The sequence below is a fragment of the Phragmites australis genome, chromosome 20, assembly GCF_958298935.1.
Source record: "Phragmites australis chromosome 20, lpPhrAust1.1, whole genome shotgun sequence".
NCBI lineage: Eukaryota > Viridiplantae > Streptophyta > Magnoliopsida > Poales > Poaceae > Phragmites > Phragmites australis.
This window is the reverse complement of record NC_084940.1, coordinates 1,611,176-1,629,068: the sequence shown is the minus strand read 5'-3', so window position 1 is coordinate 1,629,068 and position 17,893 is coordinate 1,611,176. Positions and strand designations below refer to the sequence as shown.

The 17,893-nt window shown below is 45.3% G+C and overlaps 3 protein-coding genes across 3 annotated transcripts; 2 read left to right on the top strand and 1 right to left on the bottom strand.

Moving 5' to 3' along the window:
* Nucleotides 1–662: 662 nt before the first annotated feature.
* On the top strand, nt 663–1,937 carry LOC133901600 (predicted GPI-anchored protein 58). Its single transcript, XM_062343015.1, has one exon. The coding sequence runs from the start codon at nt 1,171–1,173 to the stop codon at nt 1,636–1,638; it is 468 nt and encodes a 155-aa protein (XP_062198999.1). The 5' UTR covers nt 663–1,170; the 3' UTR covers nt 1,639–1,937.
* Nucleotides 1,938–2,065: 128 nt separating this feature from the next.
* Nucleotides 2,066–5,492, bottom strand: LOC133901599 (3-dehydroquinate synthase, chloroplastic-like). Its single transcript, XM_062343014.1, has 8 exons — nt 4,867–5,492; nt 4,639–4,789; nt 4,382–4,549; nt 4,076–4,302; nt 3,104–3,227; nt 2,857–2,919; nt 2,617–2,760; nt 2,066–2,441 (listed from the first exon to the last, which is right to left on the bottom strand). Exons 1-8 carry the CDS (start codon nt 5,178–5,180, stop codon nt 2,310–2,312), a joined length of 1,323 nt encoding a protein of 440 aa, XP_062198998.1. The 5' UTR covers nt 5,181–5,492; the 3' UTR covers nt 2,066–2,309.
* A 4,438-nt stretch (nt 5,493–9,930) lies between these two features.
* On the top strand, nt 9,931–15,235 carry LOC133902309 (beta-galactosidase 12-like). Its single transcript, XM_062343909.1, is given in 19 exon segments — nt 9,931–10,122; nt 10,247–10,342; nt 10,467–10,579; nt 10,679–10,745; nt 10,820–10,912; nt 11,025–11,168; nt 11,379–11,470; nt 12,235–12,340; nt 12,445–12,529; nt 12,638–12,756; nt 12,850–13,017; nt 13,118–13,299; nt 13,414–13,523; nt 13,622–13,731; nt 13,946–14,053; nt 14,160–14,261; nt 14,369–14,514; nt 14,611–14,956; nt 15,095–15,235. Coding segments are annotated over 19 exon segments (2,520 nt in total).
* Nucleotides 15,236–17,893: the final 2,658 nt, after the last annotated feature.

The window sequence follows — 17,893 nt, the reverse complement described above, 5'->3', positions numbered from 1 at the left end:
TTTTTTTGCTTCTAAACAAGCTAACCGGACGTAAACGTGCCAATCGAGTCCCCCCTACCAACCGAGCCTAACCGTGCTCGACCAACTCAGCACAGCATACACCTTCACGAGCCGTACTGTGGACCGAGCTCTAACATACAGGCCGACACAGCACAATCCAAATCTATTAACAAGCCTAACTGACCATGCCCTAATTGAATCGTACCCAACAAATCTATTAACAAGCCTAACTGACCATGCCCTAATCGAATCGTGCCAAACCATACCGGTGCCAGACCAGCCCGTCGGGCCATTTGGCCAGCTTTATCGAAACCCTTCCGGACTCTTGAGTCATGACCGCACGGCGCCGGGCGGCGGTGCGCCGAATAAAAATTGGGCGTTCGGCAGGGGCGGCTTTCCACGTGCCGATCCCGCGCCGGTGCCATCCCAACGGGCCTCGCGGCTCGGTCCACGGCACCTGTCGGCCCCGCGCACGCGACCTCCCATACGCGCCGTGCCGAGAAAAAACAAACCGTTTCCGCCGGCCGGGGAAACCGCGTGCCGAGAGCACGGTACGTAACGTACGCAGGCGCGCCAACGGACGGATGGACGCACGCAAGTATCCGTTGGGAGCGCAGCGGATGGTGGTACCGCGCCTATATAATGGCCGGGCGGCACGGACCAGGAGTCCAGGACACGAACCCAACGGCTTGCTGCAACCATCGACACGGCTTACTGCTATTTATTCCGGTGTCTCCAGATCTTGGAGTATACTTGTTGACATCATACTATAGCTTCAGAGCTCTCTGTTCATCTTTTCTTCGACTAACCTTTTCCCAAGCTGTTGTACGTTATCTTGATCCGTTTTATTCGATCAAGATCGATCAGCGAGCAAGCTACCTGGCTTCTTTTCCTTTGATACATCTCCACGTATTTTTCCTGGTTGGAGTTACCTTTTGTTTGAAAGGTCTATAGTTTCGATTAGTTCATCAGCTTTGTTGATCTAGTTAATACAGTGCTCAGGTCCTGCTTCATAGTTCATTCAAGTCCCATAAACTTGTACCTAGATCTCCTGATTCTTGGCCCTCCCAACAAAAAGAAAAAGCGTCTCTTGTTCCTTTCTTCTGTTCTGCAGTTTCTTCTGCTCCCTAGCTCTTAGATCCGAGTGCTTCGGCGAAATCACCTTCGTCAATGGCTTGCAAGCCGTATCACAGCAACTTCTCCACCCACCACATTACGAAGACACCGTCATTTCCACGACCGCCGGCGCCACCCCAGCCTCCGCTCCTGCCACTGCCGGCGCAGGCGCCCTCGCCGCAGTACTCCTCCTGGCCGGCGAGTCGACCGTCTCCGCGTGCCAAGAAGCCGCGCTGCTACGACGACGCGCCCGGGGCCTCGGCGCCGATCTCCGTCGCGGCGCCGTCCAGGAAGAGGGTGGCGCCGGCGACTGTACGGGAGGAGGTGGGGGAGTGGACGGGGACGGACTCGCTGTACTCGGTGTCGCCGCCGCCGAGCAGCGTGCCGATGCCGACGTCCCTGCTGGTCACGGTCACGGCAGCGAGGAAGGCGCCGACAGCGTGCGCTGAGGAGGTGACCGGCGCCGGCGGTGGCGTGGATGTCGGCGCTACTGACGAGCTCCGGCGGCTGCTCCGGCTTTAGCTGCTGAGCTACGATAATGGCAATAAGATGTGATCTGTGTTCGGTTTCTGTTACTGCTGGCGCATGCAATGGCAAAGCTAGCGAGCTGCGTTCATGGGTAGTTTTAACATGCCTGAGATAACAAAGCATGATGAGGTCGTCCCCAAGTTGTAGTAGTTTGTTAATTAATCCTGTATGTTCCATGTGTTTGTGTTACGAACCATGCGTGATTATGTACTATGAGAAATGAGATTATGGCAGCTTGCTTCTGCCGTCTCTGCTTTTGAAAATTGTTCATCGTTGCTTCGTTGGGCTGAACCTAGTATTTTCTAGATCCTGCCTGGCTGGGCCAAGCAAGCATTTATAGGCCTGCTGCTCACAAGATGCAAAGCGCTGAAGTGACAGATCTCCGGTGAAATTTATATAAACTTGCAACAAGCAGCGGGAGTTACTACACAAGACCGATCTTTAAATACCGTATCAAAGCACATTACAGCTTGAAATAATACAAAAGCAACTGATGATAATTGATCAGAAACGATCATCAACAACCTCAAACCAACCCCTAACCATACCCCATTATTTCCGACAAAAAGATATCAATCAGCATAATATACAATGTGCTTTCTTCTCTCAATTGACATGTAGCCTATTAGTTATACATCATCACTAAAATCCGAAACCGAGAAATATCAGCTGTCACAGAATGCATGGAGGGTTTCATCGAGAGCTTTCCTGTCATAATCTCCAGTAAAAACACAGCTTCCAAGAGGTCCTTTTAGGAGGATGAGCCTCAGCAATCCATCAGCAACCTTCTTGTCGACCTGATGTGTTATCCAGGAATTAGTTAAGACTTTTTCCTAAGAGAAACAATGCAATCTAGAGATGTCCAAGTGTGCCACAGCAATGCATTGGTATAGAGCAAAATAACAATTTAGTGCAATGAAAAAGCTAACTTAGTGCTAAATCAAGTGCTACTTGCAGTCTCAAGCTACTTACAGCCATAATGTTTTTGAACTTCTCCACCGTCATGGCCTTCGGAGGTGCAATGGGAAGCTTGGCTTGCTCTAGTATGTCAACTGTCCGCTTTTTGATAGACTCATCTATCCACCCTAGGCGGTGAGACATGTCAGCTGCCATAACCTAGGGTAGTGGCATCCCAAAGACATAGGTAAAAGATAAGCAAACGAGATTAAAATCATTACTAAGAGGCTGCATACAAATATTAAGTGAACTTACTATTCCAGCTGCAACAGCCTCCCCATGGAGCCATGCTCCATATCCAGTCCCTGTCTCAATAGCCTGGCAATTGAATGCAATGATCAGTAAATAATACTAGTTGCTTCACGAAAACATAAGGTTTGTATGAAAATTCGATAAATGCTATTGCAGCAAGGTATATTTGGGTTGTGCTACCTGAAACTCATCCATGTCAGTATAAATTACTCTAACATAAAAAACAAAAGTAATTAATGATAATACATACATGGCCAAATGTGTGACCCAGGTTTAGTGTCGCTCGAAGACCACCTTCCTTCTCATCTTGTGCAATAACTTCAGCTTTGTTTTCACATGATCTCTTGATAGCATAGGTCAAAGCACTTGATTCTCTACAAACATGCATTTCAAATTAAAGGTTAACAGCAACATGACACATTTGTGGCACAAAGCTATTCTGCATATTTCAACAAAAGAAAGGTTCAACAATATTACGCTATATGTAATATTATAAATATTACAAGAGCTTAACTAGAGTGTTCAAACCTTTTTCCTTATTACAATTCGTAGGACACTGTACACCTGTCAAGGCCAGCAGGAATAATAGAAGAATGGAACGACTCTATGGCTCTAAGTTTTCCTTTTGCAATACAAAGTAAGTCCACCAACAGAAACAGCAAACCTTAGCTAAAAAAGTCATGTACAGCAGTGATAATTCCAAGTTAACAGGGTAAAACAATACTTTTATCATTCTATTCAGACATATTATTTAAGATGGCAAGCATCTCGGATAATGGCTATCCGCCAGCCATTGAAGAACTTCCCAAAAATTGGATAATTATGGTCTTTCATTTGGGCACACTGTCACAATACTTAACAATTGACCATTTCAGTAAATATACATACGAAAAAAGGCCATTATTCGAATAGTCAGGATGCTGAGAGCTTACAGGGCTCTGAATCTTCGATATTTCAAACTGGAAAAAGGAAAATAAGGCTTAACCAGTTTTATGGTCTGAAAACACCAAAAATTAGATTGAACAAATAAATTGGATCTTGAAGTGACTACACATTCCTTCCACCTGATGACTAAACTGTCTACAAGAACCACAAGTCAAATGCAATTGCAAACTGCTGTCCAGACTCTAGTGTCTACTGCTTATTGTCTTATTGAATAAAAGAGATGATGATTGAACATAACATTAATGGAAATACTAACACTGGAACCCCAGATGAATACCTTGCTAACAATGCCGACATATTCTTCTCTTGCCACTCAAAGAACGGTGCATCTCTTATGAGCCCATACTTCACAACCTCACCTATGCCTGAAGCCAGCTCCCTATCGGGCAACGTATTCAGTGTATCCGTGTCTATCAGTACACACTGCGGCTGGTAGAAAGCTCCAATTAAGTTCTTCCCCAGTGGATGGTTAATCCCGGTCTTCCCACCAACAGATGAGTCCACCTAAAGGAAGTCGTCCAGCTCACAATTAGCACCAAACCAGTGTAGTCAACTCAAGTGAAACCTAAATCAAGCTTATGACCTGGGCCATCAGAGTAGTTGGTATCTGTATGAAATTGACGCCACGAAGGAATGCGTCAGCCGCAAACCCACACATGTCCCCGATGACACCACCACCCAGTGCTACAAATGTGCACCGGCGGTCAAGCCGGGACTCGACTGCCTTATCAAACACCTTCATCAGCGTGTCCTGCCGATCACAACCAGTTAATTACATCCAAATGTACTGAAACACCAGTAATCATCTCCCAGAATGCTGAATCACACAAGCTCACACACCATGTCTTTGTACTTCTCGCCGTCAGGGAGGATCACGCTCTCCACTGACACGTTTGGGTTGTTGTGTGTGAGTGCCCAGGTCACCTTCTCCAGGTAGAGCGGCGCGACAGTCGTGTTGGTCACAACCAGAACTCTCTTCCCATGCACATGCCTACACAAGCAAAAATCAGGATCACAAACTGAACACGCCAGTTCGACAATCTAGCAAAAATTGTAGATTGTTGCTACCTCTGCAGCAGGTCAGGCTCGTCGAGGAGGCCGGAGCCGATGTAGATCGGGTAGCTACGGTCGCCGAGGTCGACGTCAACCACCGTAGAGACCCTGGACGCCGCCGGCGGCTGCATCGTGGGAGCCGCACTGGCGATGACGCGGCTCCGATGGGGCCTCGCGGGGGAAGCGCGGAGGGGAGGGCAGGAGGGACGCGACGGAGAGGGGACTGAGGCGGCGGCCGGAGCTGCGCGCGGGAGGTGGGGAGAGATGGCCGCGCAGGAGGAGGACGAGGCGGCGGCGGCGGCGAGGAGGGTGGAGGCGGAAGCCGCCATGGGAAACGGAGGCAACGGCGGTGGCGGAGGGTGATAGGCGGTGGTTGTGTCCGGTGGGGCCGGGATTTGAGGCGGGCGGAGCGCGGTAGGTGGGGGAGGAGCACGAGGAGGAGTGAGAGGGATCGATCTGGGCGGTTGGTTCGAGGGTGTGGATGGTTGAGATGGGTCGTCGGTTGGTGGGTGGGGATGGCGCGGCCACGCGGAAGGTGAGTTGACGTGGCGCGATGGTTGGCGAAGGTGTCGGACTGCCGGCTTGGACAGATGGCGGCTTGGGTTTCACTGGAAATGGGTTCGTGCAGCGCCGAGAAAATCTACAATTTGGTACTCGATGTTTCATCCGAGACTCAATCTGGTCCTTGATGATTCAATATATCCATCTAGGCCCTCGAAAAATTGAAGTTTGTCTTCTCATTCGGATATGCTCTGGACCAGCATGAAGATAAATCAAACTTTGTTACAATCACCACCTGGTTATACCACGGGGCATGGACCGACCAGCCCAAAGTCCACGATCCAAATAATGAATCGGCAATGCTACCGGAAGAGCAATACATCAACAAAGGGGCATCCAAGACAATACAGGAAATCGAACTGTCGGCAAAAAATTACTGACAATAATTTCGAGTGTATTGGATAATGAATACGTGATTTTTGTTCAAAGTGTATACTGAATTTATTTATATATGTGCAACTCAATAACACAGAGAATTATCCAGGTTCGGATCCTCCTTAGAGTAATAACCCTATATTTTGTGTATTTTTTTCTTATGATCTCAGTTGGTACAGATGATGTTCTTGCCTCGCCTCCTTCACAAGCCTGATACTCCCCTTTTATATATCAGAGGGAGAGATGATTTACACGTGAGTCAAGATATAGACTCAGGTCTAATTAGAGTTTTCCACCTAGTCCCATCATTACTAAGAACAGACGTATCCCACTTGCTCTACGGCGCTACAGAGCCTGTCCCATCGCTCCATCGCTTGCGTCATCCCGGTCACCTGGACTGCCCTGTTCTGTCCCCACACGCAGCCTGTGCACCTGCAAAAAACCTCCTGACATGCCTGTCAGGCCATCCCATAGCGTTTAATGCTACGATATGGGACATGGCAACTCTGCGCAGACCACGGCTTGATTGAACAAAAAGAGGACTTGAGAAAAAGAAATACTCGAGTGAAAAAAATATTTACTGTGATTGGACTGTTTAGACACGTACCTGCCCCGTGACCAGAGCAGACCGGTCGCGGGGTTTGCTCCTGCGACTTGGTGATTGGTCGCGGAGCTTGGTCGGAGAGCCTGGTCGCGCGGTCACTGACTAGTCACGCGGGGTGACCACGGTTCCGGACAAACGTGGCCTACAACACATGCTGATATTTTACCGACATAGGTCCACCTGCGATGGGACCCCACTATTCTTTACACTGACACAAACCCTCTTCCATCCTATGTTGATCTTCCTCCTCAGCCTCTTCTCTCATGTACTACCTTTTATCTTCTTCTGACACCTTCTAGAACATCTCTAGATCCTCTTTCTGTGCTTCGATCCTCTTGTTATGCTTCATGTCCCCAATTCAATCCGGGTTGTGAACAACCTCATTGTATCAATATGACCCGTGTTGTTGAATCAATGGAAGGTGATGCTAACAATATAGTATCAGAGACGCCAGTGGTATTGCGGCCACTAGTAGTGAAATGGGATAAGTGGAAGCCATGGTCATCTGCTACTAAAATCCATGGTATTGATATTAGGGTTGAGCTACAACCGGTATCATGGCCATTGTTTGTGCTCGGTAAAAGCACCAGGTTACCAAAGCCACAACCATGGCTGTCACCTATGCAACTGAAGATATACCGAACGATGTCGAGTTATGGCCAATGCCATGGCCATCATTTGGGTGGTATCAAGGTGTTATTCTACAGATGACACTACAGTGTCCACCAAATGTTCTATCAAGGGTCATTTTAATTGAGAAGAAGCTGTCAAGCAGTGATTGCTTGAGGTTCAAATGTTCAGTTACAGCTAAAGGCCTTGTTGATAAGCATGTTGTAGATGTTCAGTGGCTTCAACACATTTATTTGCGGCAACAGAAGCATGGTGGTGTCTTGCACCATTCCTTAAACATTTTCGAAGGTATATCTGTTGAACTTGTAGTGTCCCTGGAATACATGGTGGCGGCTCTTAGGTGTGTTGAACTTCATATGGCTGTTGGGTTAAATTCTAGAGCTGATCAAGTATATATTCAGAGTAGTAGAGGTGTGGTGGTGATGTTCTGTGGTCTGAGATGACTACTTGAGCACAATATAGTTCTATCCAAAGAATTGACTGAGTTTAGTCTATGGCCACCACCTAACAATGGGGTAAACATATTTTGGCGGATGGCTGCTTTGGGGTTCTTTAAGTCCAAGCTTACTTGGCATATTGGAATTTCAAATGAAATATCACAACCAACAGTGTTGATTGCTGACAATAGTTGCTATAGTGACCAAGGGTTTCTTTTGGGGTTATTTGCCTCTGAAGTTGTTGTACTACTCACTGAAGAAGATTCTAACAAGATCACCAAGCACAAGGATGAGGTTAGTGACAATTGTTGTTGCAACATACAAGGAGTGTTTCCTGCTAGGGCAATATTCCTAAAATCACTGTTGCTTCCTATATATGAGTATGATATTTGTGTCTTGCCAACCAGAAGTAGATTATAGTGTTCTTGTCACACATGAAGTAGTACACCTGATACATGGATGAGGGATATTAGAAGCAAGATCAGTTTAAGGAGCAACAATTCATCGGTTCATGTTTGGTACAGCTGCATGAAACAAATGGGGTTATTGCATGTCTAGGAGATCATATATCAATGCTCCTATTATTGAATGGAAGCGTTGGTGATAGGAGATTAGCATTTGGCCTTAAGCAGCTGAGGAATACATGGGATCCAGGTGGTTTCCTTTCATCATCTTGGGGGTAAGTCGGTACTCAAGGGAGGAGGAATGTTACGATCGCCACCTGGGTTACACGACGGGGCATGGGTCGACCAGCCCAAGTCCACGACCCAAACAATGGATTAGGAATGCTACAAGAAGAGCAGTGTATCAACCAGAGGGGGCATCCAAGAGAGTACAGGAAACCGAACCCCCTTCCCTTCTATGTTGATCTTCCTCCTTAGCCTCTTCTCTCATGTACTACATCTGATCTTCTTTTATCACCTTCTAGAACTTCTCTAGATCCGCTTGCTATGTTTCGATCCCCTTGTTTTACTTCATGTCCCCAATTACAATACAAGTTGTGAACAATCTCGTTGTATTAATCCAACCCTTGTTGTCGAATCAATAGAAGGTGATGCTAACAAACTTAGCGTCATGTTGGGATCATAACTGCATGCGTGTGAAAACACTTTTTCTTTCCCTATGAATTGAGCTTGGCCTACAACATGAGGTTTTTTCTTTCTCTATGAATTGTCATCCCTTACCTTACTCCTCTTTTATCTCTTATGCAAGTCATGAGATCGACGGCTTATAACTTCATGTTAAGCATTTGGGCCGACAACCTTTCAAGGTGCTTTTGGACGATAAGGTGAGTACCCTCTCCCTCTACACCAATGATCAGCTTCCTCAACCAAAAAGGAACACAATGACCAAGCTTCTTCTCTGCCTAGCTTCGTCACCACACATAGCTATACCACTGACGAATGCACAAGTTGGCTCTTCATCTCACCCAGCTAGGCTATACCCCCTCCCCCACATACCACCACTGGACATGTTCCATGTGCACCCGAGTAGCCGACATCTTACTCGAGTCACAAAAAGGGCAATACAAGCTCGACATGATTTAGTCGTGGCATACCCTTTCTATTTGGTGTTAAACAAAAGGGCAAACAAGATTTAAAGGGCAAACACGATTCTTTTTCCTAATCGCGAATCCAACCTATCCAAGTGATGCTCCATTTTGGTCCAGAGACATGCTCTAACTAAAACAAACTTTGAGGATCTAGCGAACAATTTGAAATGCGAGAGACCAAATTATTATTATCTCATGCACTGAAAAATTAAAAGAAGTTGGGTTGCCTTTGGCTAGATGGACATGGAGTGATTTGTGGATATCTGTTATATAGCTAATTAAGTTAAACTAGAGTTGATTTATGGAGTGAGTCAAAATAACTAGGTAGTTAATTACGTTTGGCAGTTCCAGTTTTTAACTTCACATCAGATTTTAAGGTTGTAAACTCTAATAAAGTCACTATTTTTAATTTAAAATAGAAATAAGATGGTCTAACCAACTACCATCAGTATGTCTATAGCTCCAGCTTCATAAATTTTTAAAGCTAAAATACTCTAAAAATTCTTAAATCTATAGTCCTACCAAAGCGACCATTTACATAAAGTGGATCAACAGATCGCTCATCCCAACATCCGGCCTGTTGGGCAGAGCCCAACTCTATGTTGATACTGGGCTCAAGCTCCACATGGCCGCATGGCGGTCCAGTCCAGACACGCAACAATACCAGCGCGCGGACGGAACCAACACCGTTTCCCTTGCGGTTGCACGAACCGGTCGGCGCAAGCTTCTGCCGCGATCCCCGGGCTCAGCGTCCACCTCCACTCGCTGCCCCTCCATTTCCGCGCGTCCGCTCCCCCGCAACTTCCCGCGTCGCGAGCTCGCCCCCTTCAAAGCGGCCGCCTCCTCCCCCGACCCCTCGCTAGCGTAGCCACCTCCCTCCCGTTCCCTGCCCCCCATCTTAGCCCCCGATTCTGGCTCACATGACCGTCCGGGCCGCGGCCGCGCTCGTGGCCGCCGCGCTCTCGCTTCTCCTCCCGGGATGGGCGGCGGCGGAGTGGAGCCTCACGAAGAAGGGAACCGTCATCTCCTACGACGAGCGCTCCCTCATCATCGACGGCAAGAGGGACCTCTTCTTCTCCGGCGCCATCCATTACCCCAGAAGCCCGCCCGAGGTACGCACGCGCACGCGCTCGCCTTTCCTGCCGACGAACCAACGAATTGGTGTTGCGTCTTGCTGCTGCTTGCACAGGCCGGCTGGGTTGTTGTTGATCCTGGGTATGCGTTGCTGTTACGCAGATGTGGCCGCAGCTGATGAAGCTGGCCAAGGAGGGCGGGCTCAACACGATCGAGACTTACGTATTCTGGAATGCACACGAGCCCGAGCCGGGGAAGGTAACGAGCTGATTGACGTTCCTTACCGCAGCAAAATCGAGGAGCACGCCGTCCTTGATTTTGGTTGCACTGTGTAGATTGATGGATAGATGTTAATGCAGCTCATCTGTTGCATTCGTCGCAGTACAATTTCGAAGGCAGGCTCGACTTGATCAAGTTCGTCAAGATGATCCAGGAGCACGACATGTACGCGATTGTGCGCATCGGGCCATTCATCCAGGCAGAATGGAACCATGGGTTCGTGCGAGCGACAAACTTATTTTCTGTTAGCTATTTAGTATGCTCATCTCATCTGACTGTTTCATGCTTCTTCTATTATGTATGCTCTTTTCCCAGCGGTTTTCCCTACTGGCTTAGGGAGATCGACCGCATAATATTCCGGGCGAACAATGATCCTTTCAAGGTAATCATAGATTTTCATGCCTGGTATGGATATTGCTCAAGAATTTTGAACTGATGATTGGTTTTCTCATGCAGAAAGAAATGGAGAAATTCGTGCGATTCATAGTGCAGAAGTTGAAGGATGCCGAACTATTTGCATCTCAAGGGGGACCAATCATTCTATCACAGGTCAATTAACTTCTAACTGAATCGTGTCATTTGTTATATCTGTTTATTGGCACCCTATTTACTTATGCATTTAGCGCACACTGATGATTCGCTCTTTGCACGGATGTGTCAGATCGAGAATGAGTACGGGAATATAAAAAAAGATCGTGTAACAGAAGGTGACAAGTACCTCGAATGGGCGGCTAATATGGCCATTAGCACACAGACCGGAATTCCGTGGCTAATGTGCAAGCAATCTACAGCTCCTGGTGAAGTGGTAACTTTCTGATCAGCGTTGAATATCTGTACATAAATTGATTGATGGCTCGCAAGTTTTTGACCGCAGTGCTATCTTGAAAGTAGTAATAAAATGCTATTCAGAACTGGAAGAAATTAGATCTCTTAGAAGTGACAAGCTCCTTTCTGTAAAAAACAGGATTGAATTACTTTTGTTCAGTCTTTTAAACCTGCGTCTTGCTCTCACTAGATCCCTACTTGCAACGGAAGGCATTGTGGAGACACATGGACGCTACGTGACAAAAATAAGCCTCGCCTGTGGACTGAGAATTGGACTGCACAGTAAGTTCAAGTAATTCACACTCAACATGCTGCTTATTCGTCAGCTGCACCAACATTGCTACTTATGGAAATACACAATAGAAAGAATAGAATGGTTATGTGGCACTTGTAATAAAAAATCTAATGCTCTGATGAACTTATGATCATCCAATCATGTTGCATAATCTCCTGAGTGTGGATACCTTATATTGAGTCTTGCAGCACCCTAACCATGAACAATATTCCCTTTTTTGTTTCAGAAGTGGCACTTTATATTTTATTCTCGAGTCAGGAGGTTTCAGTCCTATTTCACTAAGGAAACCAACATGTTATTACATACTAGAACATAGAAACATAAAACCTAGAGTCGTGATATTAAAGCGCTATTACATCTCATCATATTTAGCAGATGGACTACACAGAAAGAACAGTCTGGCAGTGCGCCAAGCCCAAAGAAGCCAAAATCAGTAACTCGAAAGCTAAAGGCTAATCTGCGGTTGATGCGCTCCGCTGCGCTGCAGAATCTAGTTAGTTAGGACAATATTTACTAATTCTAGTAGGATTTTGTTGTTACAGATCCACAGCAGATGCTGTCAACTAACAACTGCATTCAAAATTAGAAACAAATAAGTGCTTTTAAAAATCCACCATAATGCAAAACGGAGCCTAAGTCAAGAAGCCATCATCCAGTCTTAAAACAATTGAACCCCATCCTTGGGCACACGGAAGCTTCATACATAAAGAAGTAATTTGTTCTCTCTTTCTTTTCCCCTTGGCATATACAGATTCAGAACATTTGGCGATCAAGTAGCTATGCGTTCAGCTGAGGACATTGCATATTCGGTGTTACGATTTTTTGCAAAGGGTGGGTCATTGGTTAACTACTACATGGTACGTACATCCATTTTTTTTCTGCAACGAAATACATTGGAAGAATTTAACAGAGAAGATGTGAGGATTTCTTATGGAATTACACTTTAACTTGTTGTGAACAGTATCATGGTGGAACAAATTTTGGAAGGACTGGTGCTTCTTATGTGCTGACCGGGTACTATGATGAAGCTCCCCTTGATGAATACGGTTAGATCGCCTCAGCGGACCATTATATTTATGTTTTAGTTTTTATCTCCTGCATATATGCTTCTCTTGACCTAAGGAGCGTCTAATCTGGTCCATGTACTTATATAGGTATGTACAAGGAGCCCAAATTTGGGCATCTCAGGGACTTGCACAATGTAATAAGGTCATACCAGAAAGCTTTTCTCTGGGGGAAACAATCATTCGAGATATTGGGTCATGGGTATGAGGTTGGGAACAACTTCTTAATGCTTGTTTGACAGTGTTCTCTAACTTACCAATCAATCTTCTTCCATGTTGTGATTAATTTTCTATACCCGCAGGCACAAATCTTCGAGTTGCCTGAAGAAAAGCTGTGCCTGTCTTTCCTCTCCAACAACAACACAGGGGAAGATGGAACGGTGATCTTCCGAGGGGAGAGGCACTATGTGCCTAGCCGCTCGGTATCCATCCTTGCAGGGTGCAAGAACGTGGTTTACAATACCAAGAGAGTATGTTTATTGCATACACTTTCCACAACCGAATTAGGACCTAGCTTCAATGGCGATAAAGAACATACCTTCCTGACTAAGGTTATATATGTTATGCTAGGTGTTTGTACAACACAGTGAAAGGTCATTTCATACGGAAGAGGTGACGGGCAAGAATAATTTATGGGAGATGTACTCAGAACCTATTCCAAGGTATCGCAAGACTAAAGTTAGGACAAAAGAACCCCTGGAGCAATATAATCAAACCAAGGACACTAGTGACTACTTGTGGTATACAACAAGGTATTGCTCCGTCTGTTACACCTTATAGTTTAGCTCAATACAATCACCTCTTCTCTTTAATTTTTCACGAGCAGAAAAATCACTTGACTGTATTTTGTTTATAACCACATGCAGCTTTCGCTTGGAGGCGGACGATTTGCCCTTTAGACGTGACATCCGGCCTGTGGTTCAGGTCAAAAGTACTGCACACTCAATGATGGGATTTGCCAATGATGCCTTCGTAGGTAACTTGGACCAACTCTGTAACAATCTTGTTCCTCCTTAGCCACTCACCTGTTGCAAGTACAAACAATTGTACTAATCGAAATCACTATCTACGTAGGAAGTGGGCGTGGAAGCAAGCAGGTAAAGGGTTTCATGTTTGAAAAACCTGTTGATCTGAAAGTAGGTGTGAACCATCTCACAATGCTGTCATCGACGATGGGAATGAAGGTAAATGTATCACTATGAAATGTGTTTGGAACATGACTGAATTAGCCGTCTTCTAAAAGCCAATAACTAGGTGATAAAAAATAGAGGCATATTGTTTTTGAAAGGCTGGCGTGTATAGTTTATGTCATAACTGATAGGGTGATGGATGCTCTCAGTTAATGTAAGAGTTTTGACCTATCAGCTCTAAATTTGCATATTTTGCTATCGTCCGCAGGACAGTGGTGGTGAACTTGCTGAATTAAAGGGTGGCATTCAGGAATGCAATATCCTGGGTCTCAACACTGGGACGTTGGATTTACAAGTCAATGGATGGGGCCATAAGGTAAGACTATTGCCCTTAAGTTGATGACAAGATACACATTTCTTTGCAGCAACATCATGCGATCATGTAGTGAGACCTGATCACTTCTACACTTGGTTTCAAACAGGCTGCACTGGAAGGTGAAGACAAGGAGATTTACACGGAAAAAGGTGTGGGCAAAGTTCAGTGGAAACCGGCCCAGAATGACCAGGCAGCCACTTGGTATAAGGTAGGTTGAACCACGAATATGAACACTTGACAATTCGGAAATATCAAACACCCTTTTCAAATTTTGCTTGCAACTTGAGAGTCACTATCTGTTCAATGTCATGCTAGAGATACTTTGACGAGCCAGACGGTGATGATCCCGTTGTTCTCGACTTGAGCTCAATGAGCAAGGGTATGCTTTTTGTGAATGGTGAAGGCATTGGTCGCTACTGGACCTCATACAGAACTCTTGCTGGAATTCCTTCTCAATCACGGTAAGCAAGGACACCATTGTTGAACAAGGCCTTCTGTTCTTGCCCAACATACTTACACTCCAAACTCATCATTTTCCATCCCTACACTCCCTTCAGATACCATATTCCGCGTCCATTCTTGAAATCCAAGGACAACCTTTTGGTTGTGTTCGAGGAGGAGTTGGGCAAGCCGGACGGCATCCTTATCCAGACGGTGACCAGAGACGACATTTGCGTGCTCCTCTCGGAGCACAACCCGGCGCAGATCAAGACGTGGTTAACGGAGGGTGACCAGATCAAGCTCATTGCCGAAGATCACAGCACACGGGGCATCTTGACCTGCCCCCCGAAGAAGACCATCCAGGAGGTCGTCTTTGCGAGCTTCGGCAACCCGGAGGGCGTGTGCGGCAACTTCACTGTAGGCACTTGCCACACTCCTAATACAAAGCAGGTCGTCGAGAAGGTACGTACACACTTCCTCGTGCTGATCATACCATCATCGTCCATCTGCCATGATGGCAACTACTCATCATGAGCCATGCATCACGCCATGCTTCTTGCTTGATAAGTATTGATCTGTGGAATGCAATGGAACGGACAGGAATGCCTCGGTAAGCCGTCTTGCGTGGTGCCCGTGGTGCACACGCTGTACGGCGCGGACATAAACTGCCCCGCGACGACGGCCACGCTGGCGGTCCAGGTGAGATGCAAGAGATCATAAAAGAAGAGTGCTTCAGGATAGATGCTGCTAATCGCTGCCGTCTCCGTGCTCCCCTTGTTGGTTTGTTCATCTCTTTGGTTCGGCACTCGCGCTGATGCATCTTGACGTGATTGGAGCATGCTTGATCGGGATGATGGGAACTAACACGCAACGAGTTAAGGTGGATTTTGATCGGCGCCAAGATGTATTCCTCCCATCTTTCTTCTGTGTTTCTTTGGTGTTGTTTCATGTAACAATCACAACTAGATGCTGAATAATCATGATGGATAGTATTAGACTATAGAGTATAGACTAAAGATCATTTCAACTTTGAAGCGCAAAAGACTGTTGGAGTTGGACTGACTGAATGCTTCATAAAACATGCAGATGGGTTATATATAATAATCCAATGGAGATTTTCTGTATGGCTTGTATGAGTTGTTCTTTGTCCAAATAAATTAGTTGAGGGATAGCACTTGTTTTCCATACAAAATGAAGGAGGGGTGCCAAAAGAAGGAGAAAAAAAAGATGAAAAAACAAGAAGAAATTAGTTGAGGGATAGCACTTGTTTAAAAGAAGAAAAAGCAGAGAAAATGGAACCTTGAGAGAATCGAACTCACGAACATCTCGCACCCAAAGCGAGAATAAAACCACTTGATCAAACACCATGGGACCACGGAGGTGTGTATATAAGTTATGGAATTTTTAAAATATTACTTCTTTGTACGGATATTATAGAAATAATAAAAAATGAAAAAAAATTATACAAATATTACCTATTCGTCTAACGGTTTGACGAAAATAAGTTTTCGCCCTACCGTACGACGTAAACTCTATTTTCACCAAGCCGTATGGCGAAAATAAGTTTCACCCTACCGTACAACGAAACTCTATTTTCGTCAAACCGTATGGTAGAAATATAGGCTCCATGACGGCTGAATCTTCTTTCACCTATTTTCATCTATTTTTGCTAAACGGTTGACGAAAAAATGAATCTCTGTCAACCGTATGGCGACATACCGTTTTTCATCGTACCATTCGACGAAAATTGACCCGTTGAAATTTTGCATAAATTATTTTATATTTTATTGTATGCATGGAAAAATGTACTTATTTTTTATGTAAATTTGTGGAAGTACATGTTTGATTGCATACATTTTTTAATGTTGTGCCATAGCTCGTTTATTTTCTATGTTTCATTCAAATTAAACTTTATGGCACATATTGAAATACATGTAAGTGAAATGAACCACACTGAATGTTAGATAGAATGTGTGCATGAGATGGGTATATAGAATTTAAATATTACTAATGATATATAGGCTACATCTAAGGTACATACATGACTTAGATAATAGATTAAAAATGATAGAACCACCTTGGATTCAACAACTATAACAATTAGTAGCGTAGACATTACAGACGAAATGGCCTTTGAAGTTTTTTGCGCCTTATCTCCCGGTCCATACAATGGTAATCGTATTATGGGGATTTGGTCTACGTGGTGCTAGTGCATACAGAAAATAATCAAAGTTAGGATTCTAGTCACCTGCCTCGTCGTCGGAGAATTTGCAACCGCGTGAAGTTCTCTGAGGAGTAAGCACGAAGTCATCATCGTCGGAACAAACCCATTCGATTGTGGCGGAAATTGTGGAAGCACATCCTCTTGTGGTGGTTGCCAAACAGCCACCTCTTTCACGGTGGCTCGAACAACCACCTCTTTCGCAACGGCGCGAAGGTCTCGAATGACCACCTCTTTATCTCTAGTTATGTTCGGGTAGGCAGTCGTCATTGAAGAGCATATGCAACCCTAAAAAAATCTCGATGGGTTCGTTCAGTAACTCTTCATCATGAGGGAATACCTAGTATAAAAAAAGAGCATACAAACATATAAACATGTCTTAAAAGTGCAACCTAACAAATAACTGGGACATGTAATAACGATGAACATACCTTAATGTGCTCCTCGTACTGTTGAGGGTGCATAAATATGGTGTATGCTTGCTTGCTAAAGCACTTTGCTATGTCGGTTAGTTCGCACACCCTGATATATCTTTGACGGCACTCTAACAAGTGCGTCTTTGGGTCCATAGAGGTTAAAGGGCTTACCGTGTGTCGTCATTCCTCCTTGGTGAAATAAGGACAGCAGGTCATGGTCTGTCATTTTGACAGCACTTTGTTCAGGTTCTCCTTCTTGAACATATCATCACCTTTTGCCTAGGTCTCCCTCATAGGCTGTAGGGCTATCATTGAGAGTTTGGATGTCCATGAGAAATGTCTCCTTGAGGAGTCAGTCATGCTGTGGTATTAGGTATCGGATGGTAGTTGTGTTTCGGAAAACTGCGATGTCATAACCTTCTCGTTGCCTCGGCCTCGCATTTTATAAGTAGGGACCGATGGTGTATACACCAAGTATAGGTGTGTAATTTAGAGACAGGGCATGAATGGGATGCCTTCCTGTAGCGAGCGGTCACTGTGAAAGGACAACGATATCGCCTAGAGGGGGTAAATAGGTGTACCTTAAAAAATTTATAAACTAAATGCAACGGATTAGCAATATACGGACAGTCCGCAGATTTTTTTGAGTCTCCGCAAAAGTGCGGACACTTCGTAGAAATCTGTGGATACTCCAGAGATTCCAGGAAAAACTCAAGAGATGCCTATGCAATATAACGTGAATCAAATCTACGAATCACCCAG